This window comes from Lepisma saccharinum, chromosome 1 (genome assembly GCF_977018435.1).
Source record: "Lepisma saccharinum chromosome 1, izLepSacc3.1, whole genome shotgun sequence".
Classification (NCBI taxonomy): Eukaryota; Metazoa; Arthropoda; class Insecta; order Zygentoma; family Lepismatidae; genus Lepisma; species Lepisma saccharinum.
In genome coordinates this window covers 70,299,199-70,317,481 of record NC_139229.1, presented here as the reverse complement: position 1 = coordinate 70,317,481, position 18,283 = coordinate 70,299,199, and the positions used below count along the sequence as shown (strand labels likewise).

At 37.2% G+C, this 18,283-nt stretch overlaps 2 protein-coding genes across 4 annotated transcripts in view; both read right to left on the bottom strand.

Moving 5' to 3' along the window:
- Window positions 1-283: 283 nt before the first annotated feature.
- Window positions 284-16,538, bottom strand: LOC145983773 (uncharacterized). The gene is given in 4 exon segments (XM_083116822.1): window positions 284-361; window positions 3,408-3,956; window positions 3,958-4,104; window positions 16,344-16,538. Coding segments are annotated over 4 exon segments (969 nt in total).
- Window positions 16,539-17,732: 1,194 nt separating this feature from the next.
- Window positions 17,733-18,283, bottom strand: part of LOC145978455 (pancreatic lipase-related protein 2-like) — a 38,564-nt gene continuing 38,013 nt past the window's right edge. For all 3 annotated transcript variants that reach the window (XM_083111117.1, XM_083111202.1, XM_083111288.1), the window contains one exon: window positions 17,733-17,950. In XM_083111117.1, coding sequence (XP_082967243.1) covers window positions 17,815-17,950 — 136 coding nt within the window. In that variant the 3' untranslated portion in view covers window positions 17,733-17,814. The remainder of the gene's footprint in view (window positions 17,951-18,283) is intronic.

Below are 18,283 nucleotides of genomic sequence, written 5' to 3'. Positions count from 1 at the left end.
ATCAGACAGAAGTATCCGAGAGCTGTCTACGTCCACTGTGCCTCTCACCGCTTGAATCTTGCGTTATCGAGTGGATTGTCCATTCCGTGCGTGCGTAACAGCTTCAGAGTAATGAGAGACACTTGTTCATTGTTTCAAAATAACTCCCTAGCTGTAAAAATGCTCAGGAACACCATAGATGCCTTGATGCCTGAAGAGAAGAAACGGGGCTAATTATCCCCATGAGTCGGCCGAGGTATATTTTAGGCGCTCTGTCTGGATCCCCTGTTTGGATGGTGTGATATCACCTTTGGATGAAAAATTTTCCAACAACAAGGAATTTCTGTCTAACATTTCTGTCATCCTTCCCAAAAATGCAAGTCTGCAGAAGATGGACCAGTTAAAGAACATAGTGCAGTACGTGGGCGAAGGAACGACTTTTTCTGAACTGAAAGGGGAATATGCTTCCAAACTGTTCCAAACTTCTCTATCACCCACCCGGTGAGACTGTTCTCCACCCTTCACCGATAACAACTGAGACGAAAAGCGCCTTTTTTATAGGTTAACAATTGCTCGCATATTACATCGGAGGAAGCCAAGATGCCATTGTAAGGAGCAAAATTTCGAATGACCAAAAATTACAACTGATAGTACGCTTATATGGAATTAATAGAGTTTCAGTCCATGGGGGTGGGGGGGAGTTGAGCCCCAACCGCAATAAAAATTAGTTTTACTCCACCCTGATCTCCTTCTCCTCTAGCTACGCTGTTTCCACAATGATGGCGCCAGAAGAATGAGCGAGGAAGCAGAGGTGGCTGGTATATTATCTATCATAGGTCTAAACACTACACCAAAAAATGAAAGGGGACAAATTCGTTGACCGAGGGTTTCCCCAGCTCATGTTTTGCATGAGTCTTGTAAAATGCTTCAATGTTTGCTTTATTTTAGTCGGTGTTAATTATTTATCAGTACCTGGAAAATAAGACTCCTGTGGTCTTCCTGTCAACCACCAGCGCTCACTCGGGGTCCTCAGGAGAAGGTACGGTTGCCTCCTCCGCCCAACTAATCGACTCTTTAATGCTGCAAAGTTCGTTGCATTTCATTTCAGTTGTTCAAATTATCAAAATAGGAGAGAAGAAGAATAGTCTCTCGGTGAAAGTCGTCCACGACGCCCTTTCAAGGGCTCGAGAGAAAGGGGGGGGGGACGATCGCTCTCTTCGACATTCTCAGTTTGCAGTTTGGAGAGCCGGAGCCTGGGATGTGGGGAGAAAAGAATGTTGAAGCAATATGTGTCCTTCATCACTTGACCTGGACAACGCTCCCGTCACCCAACCCACTCAACATCTGTGCTTCTTTCAACATATCGGAGGGACAGGACAGATCCACTCGTTTGGTGCGTCGGAGGAAGCAACCAAGGGAAACAAGAAAGTTTGTGTGGATTTACATGTTTGTTTGCTTATTTTGCTAGAACCTCAGGATTCTATAACATTTTCCTCCTTGCCTCGAAAATTACTTCTCTTGTCAAATTATGGTCACAATATATTATTTCACACACACGAGCACACACACCCTGACCCCCCCCCCCCTTGCATACGTGCCTGCTGACAGGCAATTTAGATAAATATTTCCTATAATCTGGAATGTGGTTGGACTCCTTATCTTAAACTCTTTTTCCTTATCCTTTCTTTCTTCATTCTTCACCCTTCTTTTCTCCTCCTTCGCTTTTGTCCTTTTCCCTCTTTCTAACACCTTCTTCCATTCTTTGTTTATCTTCAGGCCCCCATTCCAGTTCATTGTCTTCTTCCCCTTTCTTCTCTATTTCCTTGGCCTCCTTCCATTTTCTTACTAGTACTCTCTTCTTCCTTCCCATCTGCTTAACCTCATCCCACTCTGTGTCATGTCCTGTTTCTCTCGTGTGCTTAAATATCGCATTTCTCTCTCTCCCTCTTAAGTCGTACATCATCCCTATGTTCTTTCAACCTATCTTTAAGTCTCTTTCTTGTTTCTCCTATGTACACACTGACATTCTTTACACTTCACTTCGTTGAAAATCCCTTCCTCTTCTCTGTCTTCCTTTTTCTTGTTCGCTTTCTTCGCTATTCTTAAGATGCTTCGCCCTCCCTTCCTGTAAGTTTAAATGCCCGCTTTCCTAAGCACTTTGCATATCTTTTCTGTGGTCTTCCCCATACTCCTTATGCCAAAGCACCTTTGTTTTCCTTTCTCTTCATCTTTTCTTTCTCTTCCTCTTCTCCCCTGCCACTTTTCTCACTTCTTCTTCTGTTTGTGTCCAGATAATGTTCCAGATAAACAACTTTCTAATATTCTTGTGTCTGGAGGGGAGTAATTTTTGTGTGTATATACAGGGTGACTGGTAATTAGATGTATTCCCTGAAAGGGGTTAAAGTAGAGACAATTTGCAATAAATTTGACCATATGATACCCCGTCCGAAAATTAGTAGTTTTCGAGATAATCGAATTTCTATTGTTTCTTTAAAAAATGACAATTTTCCAAAAAAAAGATGAATTGAGGAAAAACTGCTAATTGTATGGAACTTATTTCAGCGTTTTCTGATAGCTAAGAAATAAGTGGTTCGTTGAAAAAAAAAAGTTTTTCCCAAATAACAATCACATGTAAGTACCGGGTGGGTCTAAACTTACAAGTGATGATAAAAAAATGCACTCTTAGTTTGCTTGGCAACGTATTAATAACAAAAATGGTATGATACGAAGCGTACAAATTACTTAAATTACTTCCTTGTGACATCTGCTATTCAACAAGGTACAAATGTTGCTAACATTCACATTTGTGTACAAGAAAAAATACTTCATTCATCTTCATGTGAATGGAATCAATGGACAATACAATTAAAGAACATTACACATCTTGCTCAAAGTGGGCACCTCCGTTACGAATGCAGGCATGCAGGTTTTTACGGACATTTGGTCTCGTAACTCGTGATGTGATGGTGTCCTTGATGTGTTGACCAGCTGTTAAGATCCTCTCCCTGAGCTCTTCTTGCGAGTTTACCGGTGTCTTGTCATGTGGCTCTAAATGTAAAAGTCGATAGGCGTCAAATTGATCGGGGGATCGAGGTGGGCAGTCATCATGCTGATATATCATGTCACGTCTTGTAGCTAGAGGCACATCCTCCAACAACATTGCCATCCCGTTCCTCAAAAAATGTTCATAAGTGATGCCATTTAAGATTTGGGGCAGGAAAAATGGCTCAATCAAATGATTGTTGATGGCGCCCATCCATACTTCTGCCTGGGCGTGCGACAGTGGCTGGATGAAAATTACCCAAAGAAATGGATTGGCCGAGGCTGCCCGATTCCCTGGCCGGCTCGATCCCCCGATTTGTCACCTTGCGGCTTTTACATTTGGAGCCACATGACAAGACACCGGTAAACTCGCAAGAAGAGCTCACGGACTGCCTTGACAACTGTGGAACTGTTTCTTTGTAAAGTACTTCGCAGGCTAACAAGTTTTCCGCATCTCTACCTCGATCATTTGAGCTGAGGTACAGTTGATTTTCCTTTGCCGAGAAATTATGCAAATGACAACATGCAAGGGTAACTACTGTAGCTTTCGGCTGATGTAGGTTGATAGGTTTCTGGAACACATGAAACCGTGAACTCAATATCACAAATTCGTTCTCTACAACTACTCGAGCTCGTGACAACCTCTCACTGAATATTTGTCGAGGTGCATTCAGTAATATTTGAGAGTAGGGTTTCAATAAATTGTTATGTAGTGCAAATGCCTCGTCTGCAACAAATACATATGGGAAAAGATCAGTTGTATTCGGCAACGGTCCAGGTGCGGGTAAATGCAATTTTCCTTCCTGGAACAATTCTCCGAATTTGGAGTAGAACATCAACCCTCCATCCGAAATTCGACCGTTAATTCCAACATCAACCATTATAAATTCCTTCTTCGCATTAACTAGAGCCAAAAGGACGTTACTAAAAAAAAAACTTGTAATTATAATACAAGGATCCTGAGTTATCTGGTTTCGTTACAGCTACATGTTTCCCATCCAATGAGCCCACAGTATTCCGAAACTGATATCGGATTCCGAATTCGTGAGCTATGTCACCCCACTCTGCAGCAGTCGTGGGAAACTGAAACAAACAAAACAACAATAATTACCAGTGGCGCAGGAACGGGGGGGTACAGGGGTACATTGTACCCCCTTAAAATTTTTGAAGGGGTACTGTACCCCCCTAAATCCGTAAATCGAGTTGTACCCCCTGTACCCCCTTTGCTAATTTGACAGCAGACGGAAGGTGAAAGTACCTATTTTAAGTTCACCCAATAAAAAAGTGTATATTGTTTATAACTTATAGCCCTAAACGTTATCTTCCTTACCACAGAAATTCAAACCATTCTAAACTTATTCTACTACATTGTGGTTGCTACTAAATGGTTCATTGACCTAAGTTCTTGGAAACCTCTTTAAGGAGATGAAAATTGTTTAAAATGTGTGTGGAACGATGGAATCAGATTTGCTCTCAGACAATCACGCTGCAGACGAATGCTCCTTTGCGTAAGGGGGGGGGGTACACTTTTCTAAAGAAGTGGTCGCGTCAAATATTCGTAAGAAGTCTAACTTTCAAAACGAAATAGTTACACGAACGAGACGAGACACTACAGACCAACTTACTGATGTACAATGTACTGATGTACCTCACCCATATTTTTCATAACTTTGTAAGAGGGTGTTCGGAAAACTATACTTAAACCTACTATATATTAAGATATTTTGAAAATAGAGTTCCGATTAGCCTATCTGAGCATGAAGTGAATCTAGAATAAGTTTTAAATACTTCTGAGTGTAAACCGAAACAAAAATAAACACAGACAAGAACGAGAAGGACCTCGCCACACAGGAGACGAGATGAGGCTGTGACAATTCTCGACTCATCGCATCGCGATATCATTCCTAGGTGAAATTAAATTTTTCTTAGACATTTAAACAGGGTTCAATTTGCGATATTATCAGAGGAGCGGGGAGGGAATTATTTTTACCTATGTATTAGGTATACTTATAATTGGACATTAATTGCTTAAAATCTAATTTTGGTATCGAATGCAACACAAACACAACGCCATTTTAAGTTAAACCCTAAAGTCAATCTGTCAGAAAAGTACATTAGTCAGATGAATGCACGAGATAAATGAAACTCACTGGAGGTTCTATTGGTAGATTTTGGATTGGATTCGCAAGGTCTTTGAGTGAGATGGGAATGCTTGATTCATTGATTTGGTTTATTTTACTTCGCATTTCTGCCACTTTTGGCTAATCGCAAAGATGACGATGGGTGATTATATGATGAAATTGATGAACGCTCACATGCCCAACCTGGGACCTCTGGCGTCAAAGCGCGCTATGCTAACCCCTCCGCTACGGAGGCCGGCGAGGTGGGAATGTGTTTTGGATTTTCTTTGTAGATGCGAAAATCTTTAACTGTGACGCGCACATGCTTTTGCTTACATTAAAGTTTACCTTTTCACATAAACGAGAAATTGACATGTCACCCTAAAACACACGCATCCTATCTTCATTTAATACTACTCTATACGAAAAGAAACCTTGGGCGGTTCTTCATATTGTCCACCAAAGATTGAAACGGAAAAAAAAAAAACTTTTGAGCGTATGGCTTTCCTTGCTTCCTCTGACATATGAAGGATTTCGGTTTTGTATATGTAATGATAGTACTTTCAGTGCTTGAAGAGTGTCATTAGGTACAGCTAATTATATAACAAATAAATGCTTTGCCAATGTTTCACAAATATTTCAAAGTTAGACTTCTTACGATTTGATCGGGAACCATCTCAAATCAGTTTTTTTCTCTTTTTAATACAACACCCTACAGCCCTACAGATGTCTGAGTAAATACCAAATACATGGCTTCTAAAAGACATTGGATGTGGTACACATCTGCCATAAATTGTTTAAAGGTATTTTTATGCGTAGCTATGGGAATTTAAACTTAGAATGAACTGAAGTGGAACTCTATAAGTATGATATATTCAATAATGTGGTTTCTATATCCAGTGGGTGCGAGATGATTATTCCTGGTTGGGGTGGCTCAACATCATCCTCACCCCCCTTTAATCTCAATCTGCATTAAAATGATTACATGTATCTTTGTTCGCAATTTTTACATTTCGAATTCCTGATTTTCCGTTCCGTTAAATCCAAATAAGCCCAGAACGAAGTCCAGAGCTTTATATGTTTCAGAATTGTTAACTGGTTTTAAAATCTGTTTAAAAAGAAAAGGTAAAGTGCTCCCCTGTGCTTAGCACCACGCCATGAAGGCGTATAGGGAGGGTGGTGGTAACGTCCCACACTTTCTTGATCCGGTCATGAGTGGGGGTGATGTGATCAGCATCACGCGTCTGACCGCCTTTATCCCCCAGGGTTTCCCCCAGGTACCCATGTTATTCGACGCTGGGTGGGCGCCGGGGCCGCTTCCATCGTTAGAAAAGTTCCCGGATTTGAACCGGCCGGGGATCGAACCCGGGATGAGCATGGTAGTCCGACGCGTTACCGACTGAGCCACCGCGGCCACTTAAAATCTGTTTAAAAAAACATAAATTCTAAGAAAACAAAGAAAAGAATAGTTATGCAAATTTTGCATTAAATAAGAGGACATTCGTGTGTGTTGTTCTAAAATAGAATATTTCCCATGCCTTCACATTATACCTAAGTATCAAGGGCGTATTTAGGGGGGTCCGGACACTTCCCCGAAAGACGTACCAAGAAGTAAAAGTAAATAATCAAAATATAATTGTTTAGCATTTGCTATGTAATCGATGGTTATTTCCGCTGAACTTATTGGAAGGCAAGGAATTTGGCTCATACGGCTTTGAAAGGTTCCAAAGGTTTATGCACACAACTAATGATAATATCCATAAAATATTAATCAGAAGCTTTACTTTTCGTTAATTGGATCTAACTTTTGTTTGATATTCACTAAATATTCAATTATTTTTCTATTTGACATTAAATTCCTTGCCAGGGCAGTTGTTTTTTATACAAATCTTGGTGATCTTAACCACGTGCAAGATAGATGCTGTTATATCTCTATTCTTTTACTATCTTTTACCTATTCACGTAATAACAATGGCTCAGTCGGTAACGCGTCTGACTACCATGCTAAAGGTCCCGGGTTCGATCCCCGGCCGGTTCAAATCCTGGAACTTTTCTAACGATGGAAGCGGCTCCGGCGCCCACCCAGCGTCGAATAACATGGGTACCTGGGGGAAACCCTGGGGGGTAAAGGCGGTCAGGGGCGTGATGCTGATCACATCACCCCCACTCACGACCGGATCAAGAAAGTGTGGGGCGTTACCCCCACACCCCCTATACGCCTTCATGGCGTGGTGCTATGCACAGGGGAGAACTTTACTTTTTTTACAATATTAATTAACTTACATATTTAATTAATATTTTAATTTAATTAAATATAATAATAATTATTATTATTATTATTGCAACATTGAAGATGTTGATGCTGTGGAATGAACAGAAGTCTGTTGAGCGTGTCGACTTCTTTCTTGACTCTGCGTACCATCCTCTTCCTGCTCCAATTCCTGGAAACAACAGGGTTATTAGAATGTTTTAAAATCACGCACACCTTATCAAAGCAATGTTTTATTTATGTACGTATGTAATTATCAGTGGTCCAGGAACGTTTTTCATTTGGGGGGGTACAAAATTCAGCTTCCCATATATATATAAACACGCATACTACTGCACCTAGAAATACATTTGTGTGAAATACAAGTGTTGGTTGGACATCCCGAAATGTATTTCTAGGTGCAGTAGTATGCGTGTTTATATATATGGGAAGCTGAATTTTGTACCCCCCAAATGAAAAACGTTCCTGGGCCACTGATAATTACATACGTACATAAATAAAACATTGCTTTGATAAGGTGTGCGTGATTTTAAAACATTCTAATAACCCTGTTGTTTCCAGGAATTGGAGCAGGAAGAGGATGGTACGCAGAGTCAAGAAAGAAGTCGACACGCTCAACAGACTTCTGTTCATTCCACAGCATCAACATTTTCAATGTTTCTCCCAGTATCATCTCTTCAAACTCCTCGAAACAAAAAATCAAGAATGCAAGGTCGGATATCGAAGCAAAACGAGCTTTTACAAAAAAAGCATGTACACTTTTGGAAACCTCATCGAACCCTGGCAGTAACATTCCGACTATTGCTAAAGCTTGTTGGGGGGGGGGGGTGGATTGCTGACTTTAGAGTCCAGACAAAGAGCTTTCGCAGAGAAAGCAATAAATGACATCCTTTTTGAGGCAAGCTTGGGGACTCTTCATCGCGACTCCGTTAAAATCAATGTGGAGCATGAACCTCCAAGAGGTTCAGAATTCGCAGCATGATAGTTCCTCATCATTCTCGACATTCAACTTGCAACAGTTCTTTAATTCAAATACATTTTACAATTATATTTTGTTATTTAGTTTTGAGCATAATCTGAAAAGAATGAAGAAAATTCTGTTGTGCTACTCTGTTCAATTTTGATGTTATTTTGTTTGTTACTCGTTACTATAGTGACTGTAGAAATTGTTTAATATACTAATGTGATAAGTAACATTTGAAAAGTTAATTTTATTTAAAATATTGCAACAAATTGCTCCACACTGGGGACAGTTGCAATAAATTGGCGACCTAGAGCCAGGATTCGAAAATTGTGAGTTGATAAGAACTGAACTGATAATGCAATAATGAAGAAAAGAGAAGTGCCTTACGTCCTTCGAAGTAGCGTGTGTCTTCAACCGGATCTTAGTGATGATGTTGAAGTAAGCAACGAAGAGGACATTTCTGGTAAGCAAATGGAGGATTTAATCTGTTGTAAGGACAGATTTTCTGACACTCGCATGATTGAATGCACGTCATGCAAGAAATGGGAACATGTAAATTGTAGAGGTCTTACAGTTATTCACTGGGTAATATTCAGCTCTATGAAAGAAGACTATTACTGTAAGACATGCAATCCAAAATTCAATCCATTCACTTTAAAATCATACTTGGATACAGTAAATCCCAATATTGACCAAATTTTATCTGCTTTTCACTTGAGTTTGGCCCAACATGAGAATAGGTTGCAAGACAAGTTGCTTCAGAATACCGAAACGCTGGAGAATAGGTTACTTCAGAATACTGAAGCTCTGGAGAATAGGTTGCAAGAGAAGTTGCTCCAGAATACCGAAACTCTGGAGAATAGGTTGCAAGATAAGTTACTTCAGAACACTGAAGCTTTGGAGAATAGGTTACAAGATAGACTTGATCAGAACACTGAAACGCTGCGCGAAAGTTTACAAACAAACTGTGAAGTTTGGGGCACAAAATTGGTTAGGTTGCAGCAAAGTACTGAAAAACTGAATGAAGGGCTCCAACATGTAGAAAATAAGTTGCAGCAGGTTTCTGATGCTTGTCAATCAGCTAATAGGTTACTAAATGAACGTATAAATGATGAAGTAACTTTATTAAATTCGAAAGTCAGTGATCTGGAATCAAAACTAGACCATCATGATGATGAGTTAAAACAACACTTATCAAACCAGTTGTGCCAACATGAAACTTCTATAAGTACACTACAAACAAATATGAATACTACGCAGGTAAAGTTGCAAGAATTTGATTCTATGCTTAAGGATTTAAATGAGAAATGCATTAGCTTAGAGCAAAGCGATGTTATTTGTAATAGTATGGTTAGAGACGTTCTACAACCAGATAAAGAATTAAGTAATGTTGATGCACTTATTAATGAACATAGGCACATAGCATGCCAAACTGATACAAGATTAAATTCTAAATTAAAGCATGTTGTTTTTAGTGAACACAATAAATGCGAAACATTTCATACAGGTTCTTCTGGCTATGATACATCTGATGCTGAACTGAATTCTGCAAAGGAAAATGTAACCAAATTGTGCAAGGGCAAATCTGCTCACAATAAAAGTAGAAATAAATTTGGTAAAGCTTCCACTTCACAAGGCAAAAATACATATGCATTGCGGCATTGTGTTCTAGATAATACTGAATTTACTAATAGCAACCCTACTGTTGACAAAATCCATTGTACATGTTCACTAAATAACCATTCATGTCTTTCTTCGTTGAACAACTCTTTGCTGTATGATAATGAGCACGTACATACTTGTGATATTGAAAATAATGCACCTAGTTCTTTATGTGCTACAGACACATCAAAGCAAATTTGTTCTACAGCTAACAGAAATTCCATACCTTCTAGAACTTATGTTGCTTGTGATAATAAAGAAAATTTCACAGGTCTTGGAACTTCAGTATGTGGTTGCCAACGTCAAAGTACATGTCATTCCTTAATCCATGATCAGTTTCCTGATGACTTAAATGTAAATCATTGTCCTTGTACTAGAACAAACTGTACTTATAACCCGATGTGGCTTAATAATGATTCTACATGGAATTCTTATAATCAGTCTGATAAATGCTCTAATAGATTTTCACGAGTTAGTGAACTCAGTCAATTGCCACGTTTTGGAGGAGATGTTTCAAAACAGTCTGCTAGAGAATTTATCGAACAACTAACTACAATGTTAAACATAATTGGTGTTCCTTCCAAGTATAAATTATGTATAATTCGTAAGTGTTTTTATAATGTAGGCGCTTACTGGTTCAACAGTGAAAAGAAGAGTTTCATTTCTTATGAGGACTTTGTACATAAATTTCTTGATCAGTTTGCATCTAATGAGTTATTAGAAAGTCAGTTGACATTGTTACGATCTAGAAAATACAACCCAGCTTCAGGTTTGTCATTGGAAGGATACGCTTTAAAAACGTACTCTGCTTATTGTAACCTTGTGGAAACTCCAAACAAAGTTGAAGTAATACGAATGATTTTGAAACAGCTACCTGAGTCAATTTCAAAGAATGTGGGCTGCCATAACATTACAGATCTTAAGCAACTGACACAGAAATTAAGGACTATTGATTTGTATTCGAGTGATAAGAATAAAAGTTTATCTTTGCCCGGTGATAATACAGATTCTGATGACAGGGCTAATAAGAAGAGGAGTTTCGATAGAACAAAATATTTCGTCAGGCAAGTAAATGTTGAGCGGAATTCTTATGATTCTACAACACAGACTGAAAATGCAGGAATCAATGTAAATCATCGCCCATCACCCAGAAGATTTGAACGCAATCCCTCAAGAAGGCAGTTTGTAAGGTCTGAAAGAACTAATAATAACGTAAATAATTCGAATTTCAGACTTGGCAATACCCCAACATCTGATAACAGAAGATATAGTAGAACTGGAAATTACAACGAACAACCAATAGAGTATGGTAATACATCTCATAGTTCACAGGGAAATAGTGTTACTGTAGGCAGCACCAACTTGCAGCGTAATTCTGCAAATATGGAACACCTAACTCCGACTACTACTACCACCACAAGTGCACATTCTTCTAACTACTTAAACAACTAAGGCAGGGTGATATGCTCCGATTTACCTTGCCACAAATAAATGCAAAGGAGCTGGATGGTAGTGTTAATAACCCTTATTTAGTACATGTTAAGGAATGTCTGAAGGATTATAATAAAATTAAATCTTTAGGCGTTACCAGAGATAAAGTTTTATCTGTAGCATTTTTATTAGAATGGTACGATTCTGAACCAGAGTGGATTATGTCAGAAAACGGTACTCCAATACCAAAAATTGAGAATCCAGAAATACAAGGCAAAATTGCGGATCTGTCTTTAAATTGTTTAATTGATACTGGAAGTCAGTGTAATCTATTAGATTATAAAATCTGGACAATTCTAAGTTCAATTATACCAGGAGCAAAATTGGAACAATTAGAAGGAATACAATTGGCTTGCTTTGCAGGAGATCAACGTATAAAGGTAATGGGTTTCAAATATGTAACAGTTCAAATAGCAAATGAATTTTTCCACATGGGACTGTATATTGTCAAACAGTGACACGCTCATTTAATTTTGGGTTCGCCGTTTTTGTGGCAATATAAGGCGATTATAAATTACAGCAACGCAACCGTCATGCTATCGAATTCATTAGGTCAGGAAATAATAACTCCGTTTTTAGTGCAATCTGAAGAAAGTCTTCCGTCAATGAAGGGAATAGTACGTTCTTGCAAATTACCAATTTCAACCACTTCACAAATTGAAGGAACATCTGACATCGCTTCGGAGGAAGATATTCGGCGTGCAGCGTACATGAACAATACTCTTCCATCTGATTGTTTGGATCAGTTATTTCATCTTCTTCTCGAATACCATGTTTTATTTTCTGACAGACCTAAAAAAGCAAATGTGGAAGCTTACGATATACAATTGGATACTGATGTGCCAATAATAGCACCCACTTACCCTGTTCCTTATGCTAGACGGGATGATATGGAAAGAGAGTTACAAAAATGGCAACAGTGGGGCGTCATACAAGAAAGCACATCTCCCTATAGGAATCCACTCCACATAGTCCCAAAGGCGAGAGGTTTATGGAGACCAGTGGTCGACTTCCGTAAATTAAACCAACACGTAATTTCTCCGATGACACAGGTAGAGCCTATCTCGGAATTACTACAAAGATTGAAGGGAGCAAAATACTTCACATCTATTGACCTTAGTTGCGGTTATTTTCAGATTCCTTTGACACCAAGGTCGTTTAAGTTTACGGCATTTTCTTATAGAGGTATTTTGATGGAGTTCCATTTTTTGCCTTTTGGAATCAAAAGTGCCGTGAGTGTGTTCGTTGATAGAATGCATAAAATATTTGGCAATCATACAAATTCTTTCCTGATTGTTTATATTGATGATATTTTAATTTTCTCTCCATCAATTAAAAACCACTTAGAACATTTACGTTATGTTTTATCAACTCTGAAGACAGCTAATATGTCTATTAAATTGTCGAAATGCAAGTTCTTCCAAACTGAAATACATTTCCTAGGCCATGTGATTTCTGGAGAAACCATTCATATTGATCCTGAAAGGAACCAAGCAATCATGTATTTTCCAGTTCCTCAAAACAAGAAGGCTCTAAGGAAATTTTTAGGAATAGTAAATTGGAGGAGAAAATTTGTTCACAAATTTGCAATGATAGCTGCTCCTTTGTATGATTTACTAAAATCAAATAACAAGTGGGACTGGAAGGAGAACCATCACCAAGCTTTTAATGATTTGAAACAACTAGTTACATCTCCTGATGTATTAGCTCAACCGGATTTTAGTAAAATTTTCCATCTTAACACTGATGGAAGCAAAGTTGGAATTGGAGGAGTTTTATGGCAGTTATCAGATGAAGATGAAACGTTAGTAATACAATATGTTAGTAGAGTATTGCGTGGTACAGAATTAACTTATTCAACTCATGAGATTGAATGTCTTGCTATCCTCTTTTCAGTAGAACAGTTTAGTGTTTATCTTAGTGGAAGAACATTTGTTATTCATTGTGACCATCAGTCACTTTCATGGCTGCAGTCGGCTAGAAGTTTAAACCCAAGACTAAACCGCTGGGCATTAAAACTTCAAAGTTTTGATTTTACTGTTGAACATATTCAAGGTTCTACCAATATTGTGGCTGATGCCTTAAGCAGATATCCTGCAAGGGCACAGGGAGATTTATTCACATCGAAACTCTACGTTAATAATACAAATATCGATCTTCTATCCCAAAATACTCCACAATATTGGGTACAATCTCAACAGAACGATGAACAGTGTCAAAAGTTAAGAATTGCGATAAACAAAGGAGATTCTAAGTTCGAAATCAGAGGACATTTTAGAATGCATGAAGATATCTTATTCTATAAATCTATTGCGTCTGAACACTGGAGAATATTTGTACCTAAAAAAGCTGTGGAAAAGGTACTGTATGATCATCATGATTTATGTGGACATTTTGGTTATTCAAAAACGTTCAGAAAGTGTTCAAAATTTTTCTTTTGGCCAAACATGAAAGCCAGCATTAAATTATATCTGAGAAATTGTCTTGAATGTGCCAAGTCAAAGCAGAGAGTGCAACGTATCACACGAGAAGATCTTCACATATTAACTCCTAAAATACATCAATTCCTTTCATTAGATTTGATTGGTCCGTTACCAGCTTCTCAAGGTTATCAATATATACTAAGTATAGTGGATCTTGCAAGTAAATTTATTATGGTTTATCCTTTGCGTAAAGCTTCATCTATGGAAATTATCAATAAACTAAACCAATCGTATTTTCATCATTATCCTGCATGTCTAATTATATTAAGTGATAATGGTTCACAATTTAAATCTAAGGAGTGGCGAAGTTTTATTACCTCCAAGAACATCAAGCATATTTTTACTTCGCCATATTCACCACACGCTAATCCAATTGAACGCTACAATAAAGAGATTGTGCGTTTACTGAGGTTATTTTGCAAGGATAATCATAAATCTTGGGCTAAATATTTGACAAACGTTGTCAAATTGTTGAACAATTGATATTCTGAATCTATTGGTTTTACACCTGCGGAACTATTTTTACACGATCAAGTTAAAGATAATATAACTAATATTGTCGATTGGCCTGAGAATATTGAAGAATTATCCTGGAAGGCAAAATACTTGGAGCTAAAAGAAAAACTTAAACAACGAAGAAATTCTAAAAGTGTTCAAACAAGCTCTGGTACCAAAAATATTGTCAAAGGAGATTTAATCATGATTAAAAATCATGCTAAGAGCTCTGCTTTAAACAAAACTATCTACAAATTGTATGATTTGTTTATTGGCCCATTCTTGGTAATAGAAGTAAGAAATAATTGTGCGACTGTAGTTTCTCTAGATGGAAAGGGAACAAAAGGTAGACAAAACCTAGAAAACATTAAACCTTTTAATTGTTCGGAGGAGAAAAGAAAGGAGTTGTTAAGAAATACTGATTTATGTTTTAATTGTACATAAGGGTTGAATTTGTTGTAATTTTGTGCAAAACGAGTTCAGTTGTTTGCATTATGTATTTTATTATCATGTGTAAACCAGCATGAATTTATTATCTCTGTTTTGTTGATCATCATATTATCTTTTATGTAAGAACTTATGTTTGGCTTCTATTCTCATCAGTATGGTGTATGTCAATGTATCAAGGAAAAGTGTTGACACGAATAAAAAAAAGGGAGAATTATACAAAGTGTGTCTGGAAGAATGATAAGAAGGAATATATATAATGTAAGTTGAATGTAATGTGGTTCGCATTTTTATTGAAGGGCTTCATTTGCACATATAGTTTCAAACGGAAGAAGTGCACTCGTGAAGAATAAAACCTTTTGAAATGGATGGTTATGAAATAGTAAGGGTAATGAGATTGCAGTAAAGAAGAAATCTACTGAAGATGGCTGTAAAGAAGATGTGAAAGGAATGAGATTGCTGCCAAAGAAGTAGTAGAAGAAGAAGTGAAGATGATACATTGAAGATATACGTTTGAAAAATATATGTATTTCTACATCAAAGTATGATGTCAAGGTTTTCAACCGGAGGAGGAGGCTATTGCAACAGTTCTTTAATTCAAAGACATTTTACAATTATATTTTGTTATTTAGTTTTGAGCATAATCTGAAAAGAATGAAGAAAATTCTGTTGTGCTACTCTGTTCAATTTTGATGTTATTTTGTTTGTTACTCGTTACTATAGTGACTGTAGAAATTGTTTAATATACTAATGTGATAAGTAACATTTGAAAAGTTAATTTTATTTAAAATATTGCAACAAATTGCTCCACACTGGGGACAGTTGCAAACTACAGTACTTCTCCCCCACCTGTGACGACCCCACCAGACCAAATGAACTTCCAAACGGTGGACTTCTCACTAACCTCACTTTTTGATAACTTTAAAGGATGAGTGTTGGCGGTTTTGTTCGTTAACTTCAGTTTCTTAATGTTTGATACTTACCTACTTGTATTTCAATGTTTGAGGTAAATGTTGACTGTGTACTGTCTGTTATAGTCAATATACGTACTTCTAGTTCTAGTAGTTAATGCATCTCCCTATTTCTTTCATTTTACTATCTACGTACCCAGTATGTACCACCTGCTTACTTTCAATTAACAAGTGAAGGAAGCCAATGTATTGGCTCGTTGCTATAATTATGTAAGGAGGAATATCAACCTGCCAATCTATTGGTATCCTTCGATTTTGTAGTGAACGTAAGCAGTTACGTACATAGGGAGATAAGAATCCAAAATACCTGTATATAAAATATAAAATGGATAATATGAACAAATACATAAAAAACTAGGCAAACTTACCTTCATGTAGTCTTGTAGAACATATATACCTAAGCGTTTCACACGTTTCTACTACAGTTTCGCTGATAGTTGTTGGCGACATGATGACAGAGAACTTCAAGTCCTCAAAATTTCTTTCGGTGGCCAAGTACCTCAGGGTTAAGGCTAATCTTTCCTTAACAGTTATACTTTCTCTCATATTTGTGTCCTCCCTTTTCACAAACGGTTCAACCATCTGTAACAGTTTGTTCAAGGTACTTTCCTCCATTCGAAAGTAGTTCTTGAAATCTTCAATATCGCTGAGGCTGATTTCTATTCAACAGTAGTAGATGAGAATATTCTTCTCTCTTCTTTAACCATTCCTTCATCCAGCGTTTGCGTTGCACTCGACGAGTAGTTCCAAGCTCTAAAATAATAGCTATGCAACCTTTTGTACGATTATCCATGTTTTGGAAGGACAAAACCCAGAAATAACCGAATAAAACCACACAACCACACAGATTCACCCTGCTCGTTAGGCAGAAAGAAAGGTACTGTGCAAATTTATTGACAAAAAGTATTGTCAAGAATATTGATCGTGTAAGGTCCGTATAACGTTTAGTTTATGTTTTAAAATAAAATATATTCTGCCTTGGTCAGCATATTGGATTTTTTGTTCAAATGGTAGTATTAGTTCTGTGACATGGAATTTTTCCTGTGGTGTTGGAAAATGTGACATCATTGAGAATATACAAAAGAAATTTCTTTCCTATTTATATTTTAGATTTAAACTGTTTAAATTATTTTATAGTTATGACAACCTATTGAACAAGTTAAAAGTTGAATACCTTTCAGCTAGAAGAAACAGAAATGATTTAAAATTCGTTGAGAAAATTTTAGAAGATTACTACTCTGTCCCTACGCTTTTATCGAGAATATCTATACGACCTACGCCGTATCGAGTACGCACTAAAGGGTCGTTATTGACAACATCCACAGATTATAAATATAATGAGTTTTTAAACTCCATAGTCAGTAGTTATAATGGTTTCCAACGAGCCTAAAGATCAATTGTATATTAATCATTCAACAGGCCTATTTTAATGACTTTTCATGTATACTTTAATGTATATATCATTAATATTTTATTGTACCTCTTATTGTATTTAGTATTTCTTTTGTACAGTCACAACTTTATCACTCAATCTTGTATTATAAATTTATGACTTTTTTGTATTTACATGTATATGTACTGCTGTACTAAGGCCAGCCAGTTGTTTTTCAGCAGGATAATACTATCATAAATAAATAAATAAATAAATTATCATATATTTCTGTTCACTATTGGTGAATATGTGGCCTTACAGAATCGATCAATAATTTCTGAACACCGTGTAGCATGTAAGAATCTAAATTATTAAATTGCATTTAAAATTAATTATTATCTACTTTGACAAAAAATAGACGAAATATATTATGCTGATTATTGTTTATTTTCAAATTGAGAAATTGCTCTGGCAACATGCATTGGTGTGATTTTTCAAGTTTATTGTTTTCTTCTTGAATCATCTTGTAATGTTAATGGTAGTTTCATTTTGCGCAATTCTGTTGTAATCAGTACAAGGCTTGAATACAGTCATCAGAGAGCTTTCTGTTGTAACAGCCTCCTCCTCAATGTTACAGAGATCAACTTGCCGCGATCTGAAAGGGAATAAATAAATATTAAATAATATTAAATGATTTTCGAGAAGCAAATGTGTGCGTTAATCGAACATACTAATACTAACAATGAATTCATCATTTGCGTATAATTTTAAATATTTTTCATCATTTCTGCTTCGCTCACAAAAATTGGCAATTCACTTACAACTTATAAGCTAGGGAAATTTAAATTAAGCACATACATTTTACAGAGCATTCCCTGACATTCGCTACGAGACTCGGCGGCAAGCTGCCCGGCATCAGCGCTTGTCTTTCCCGGTTAACGGGTCAGCGACAGTCGCTAGAGTCGGCTATTAAAATTACAGTTTTCAT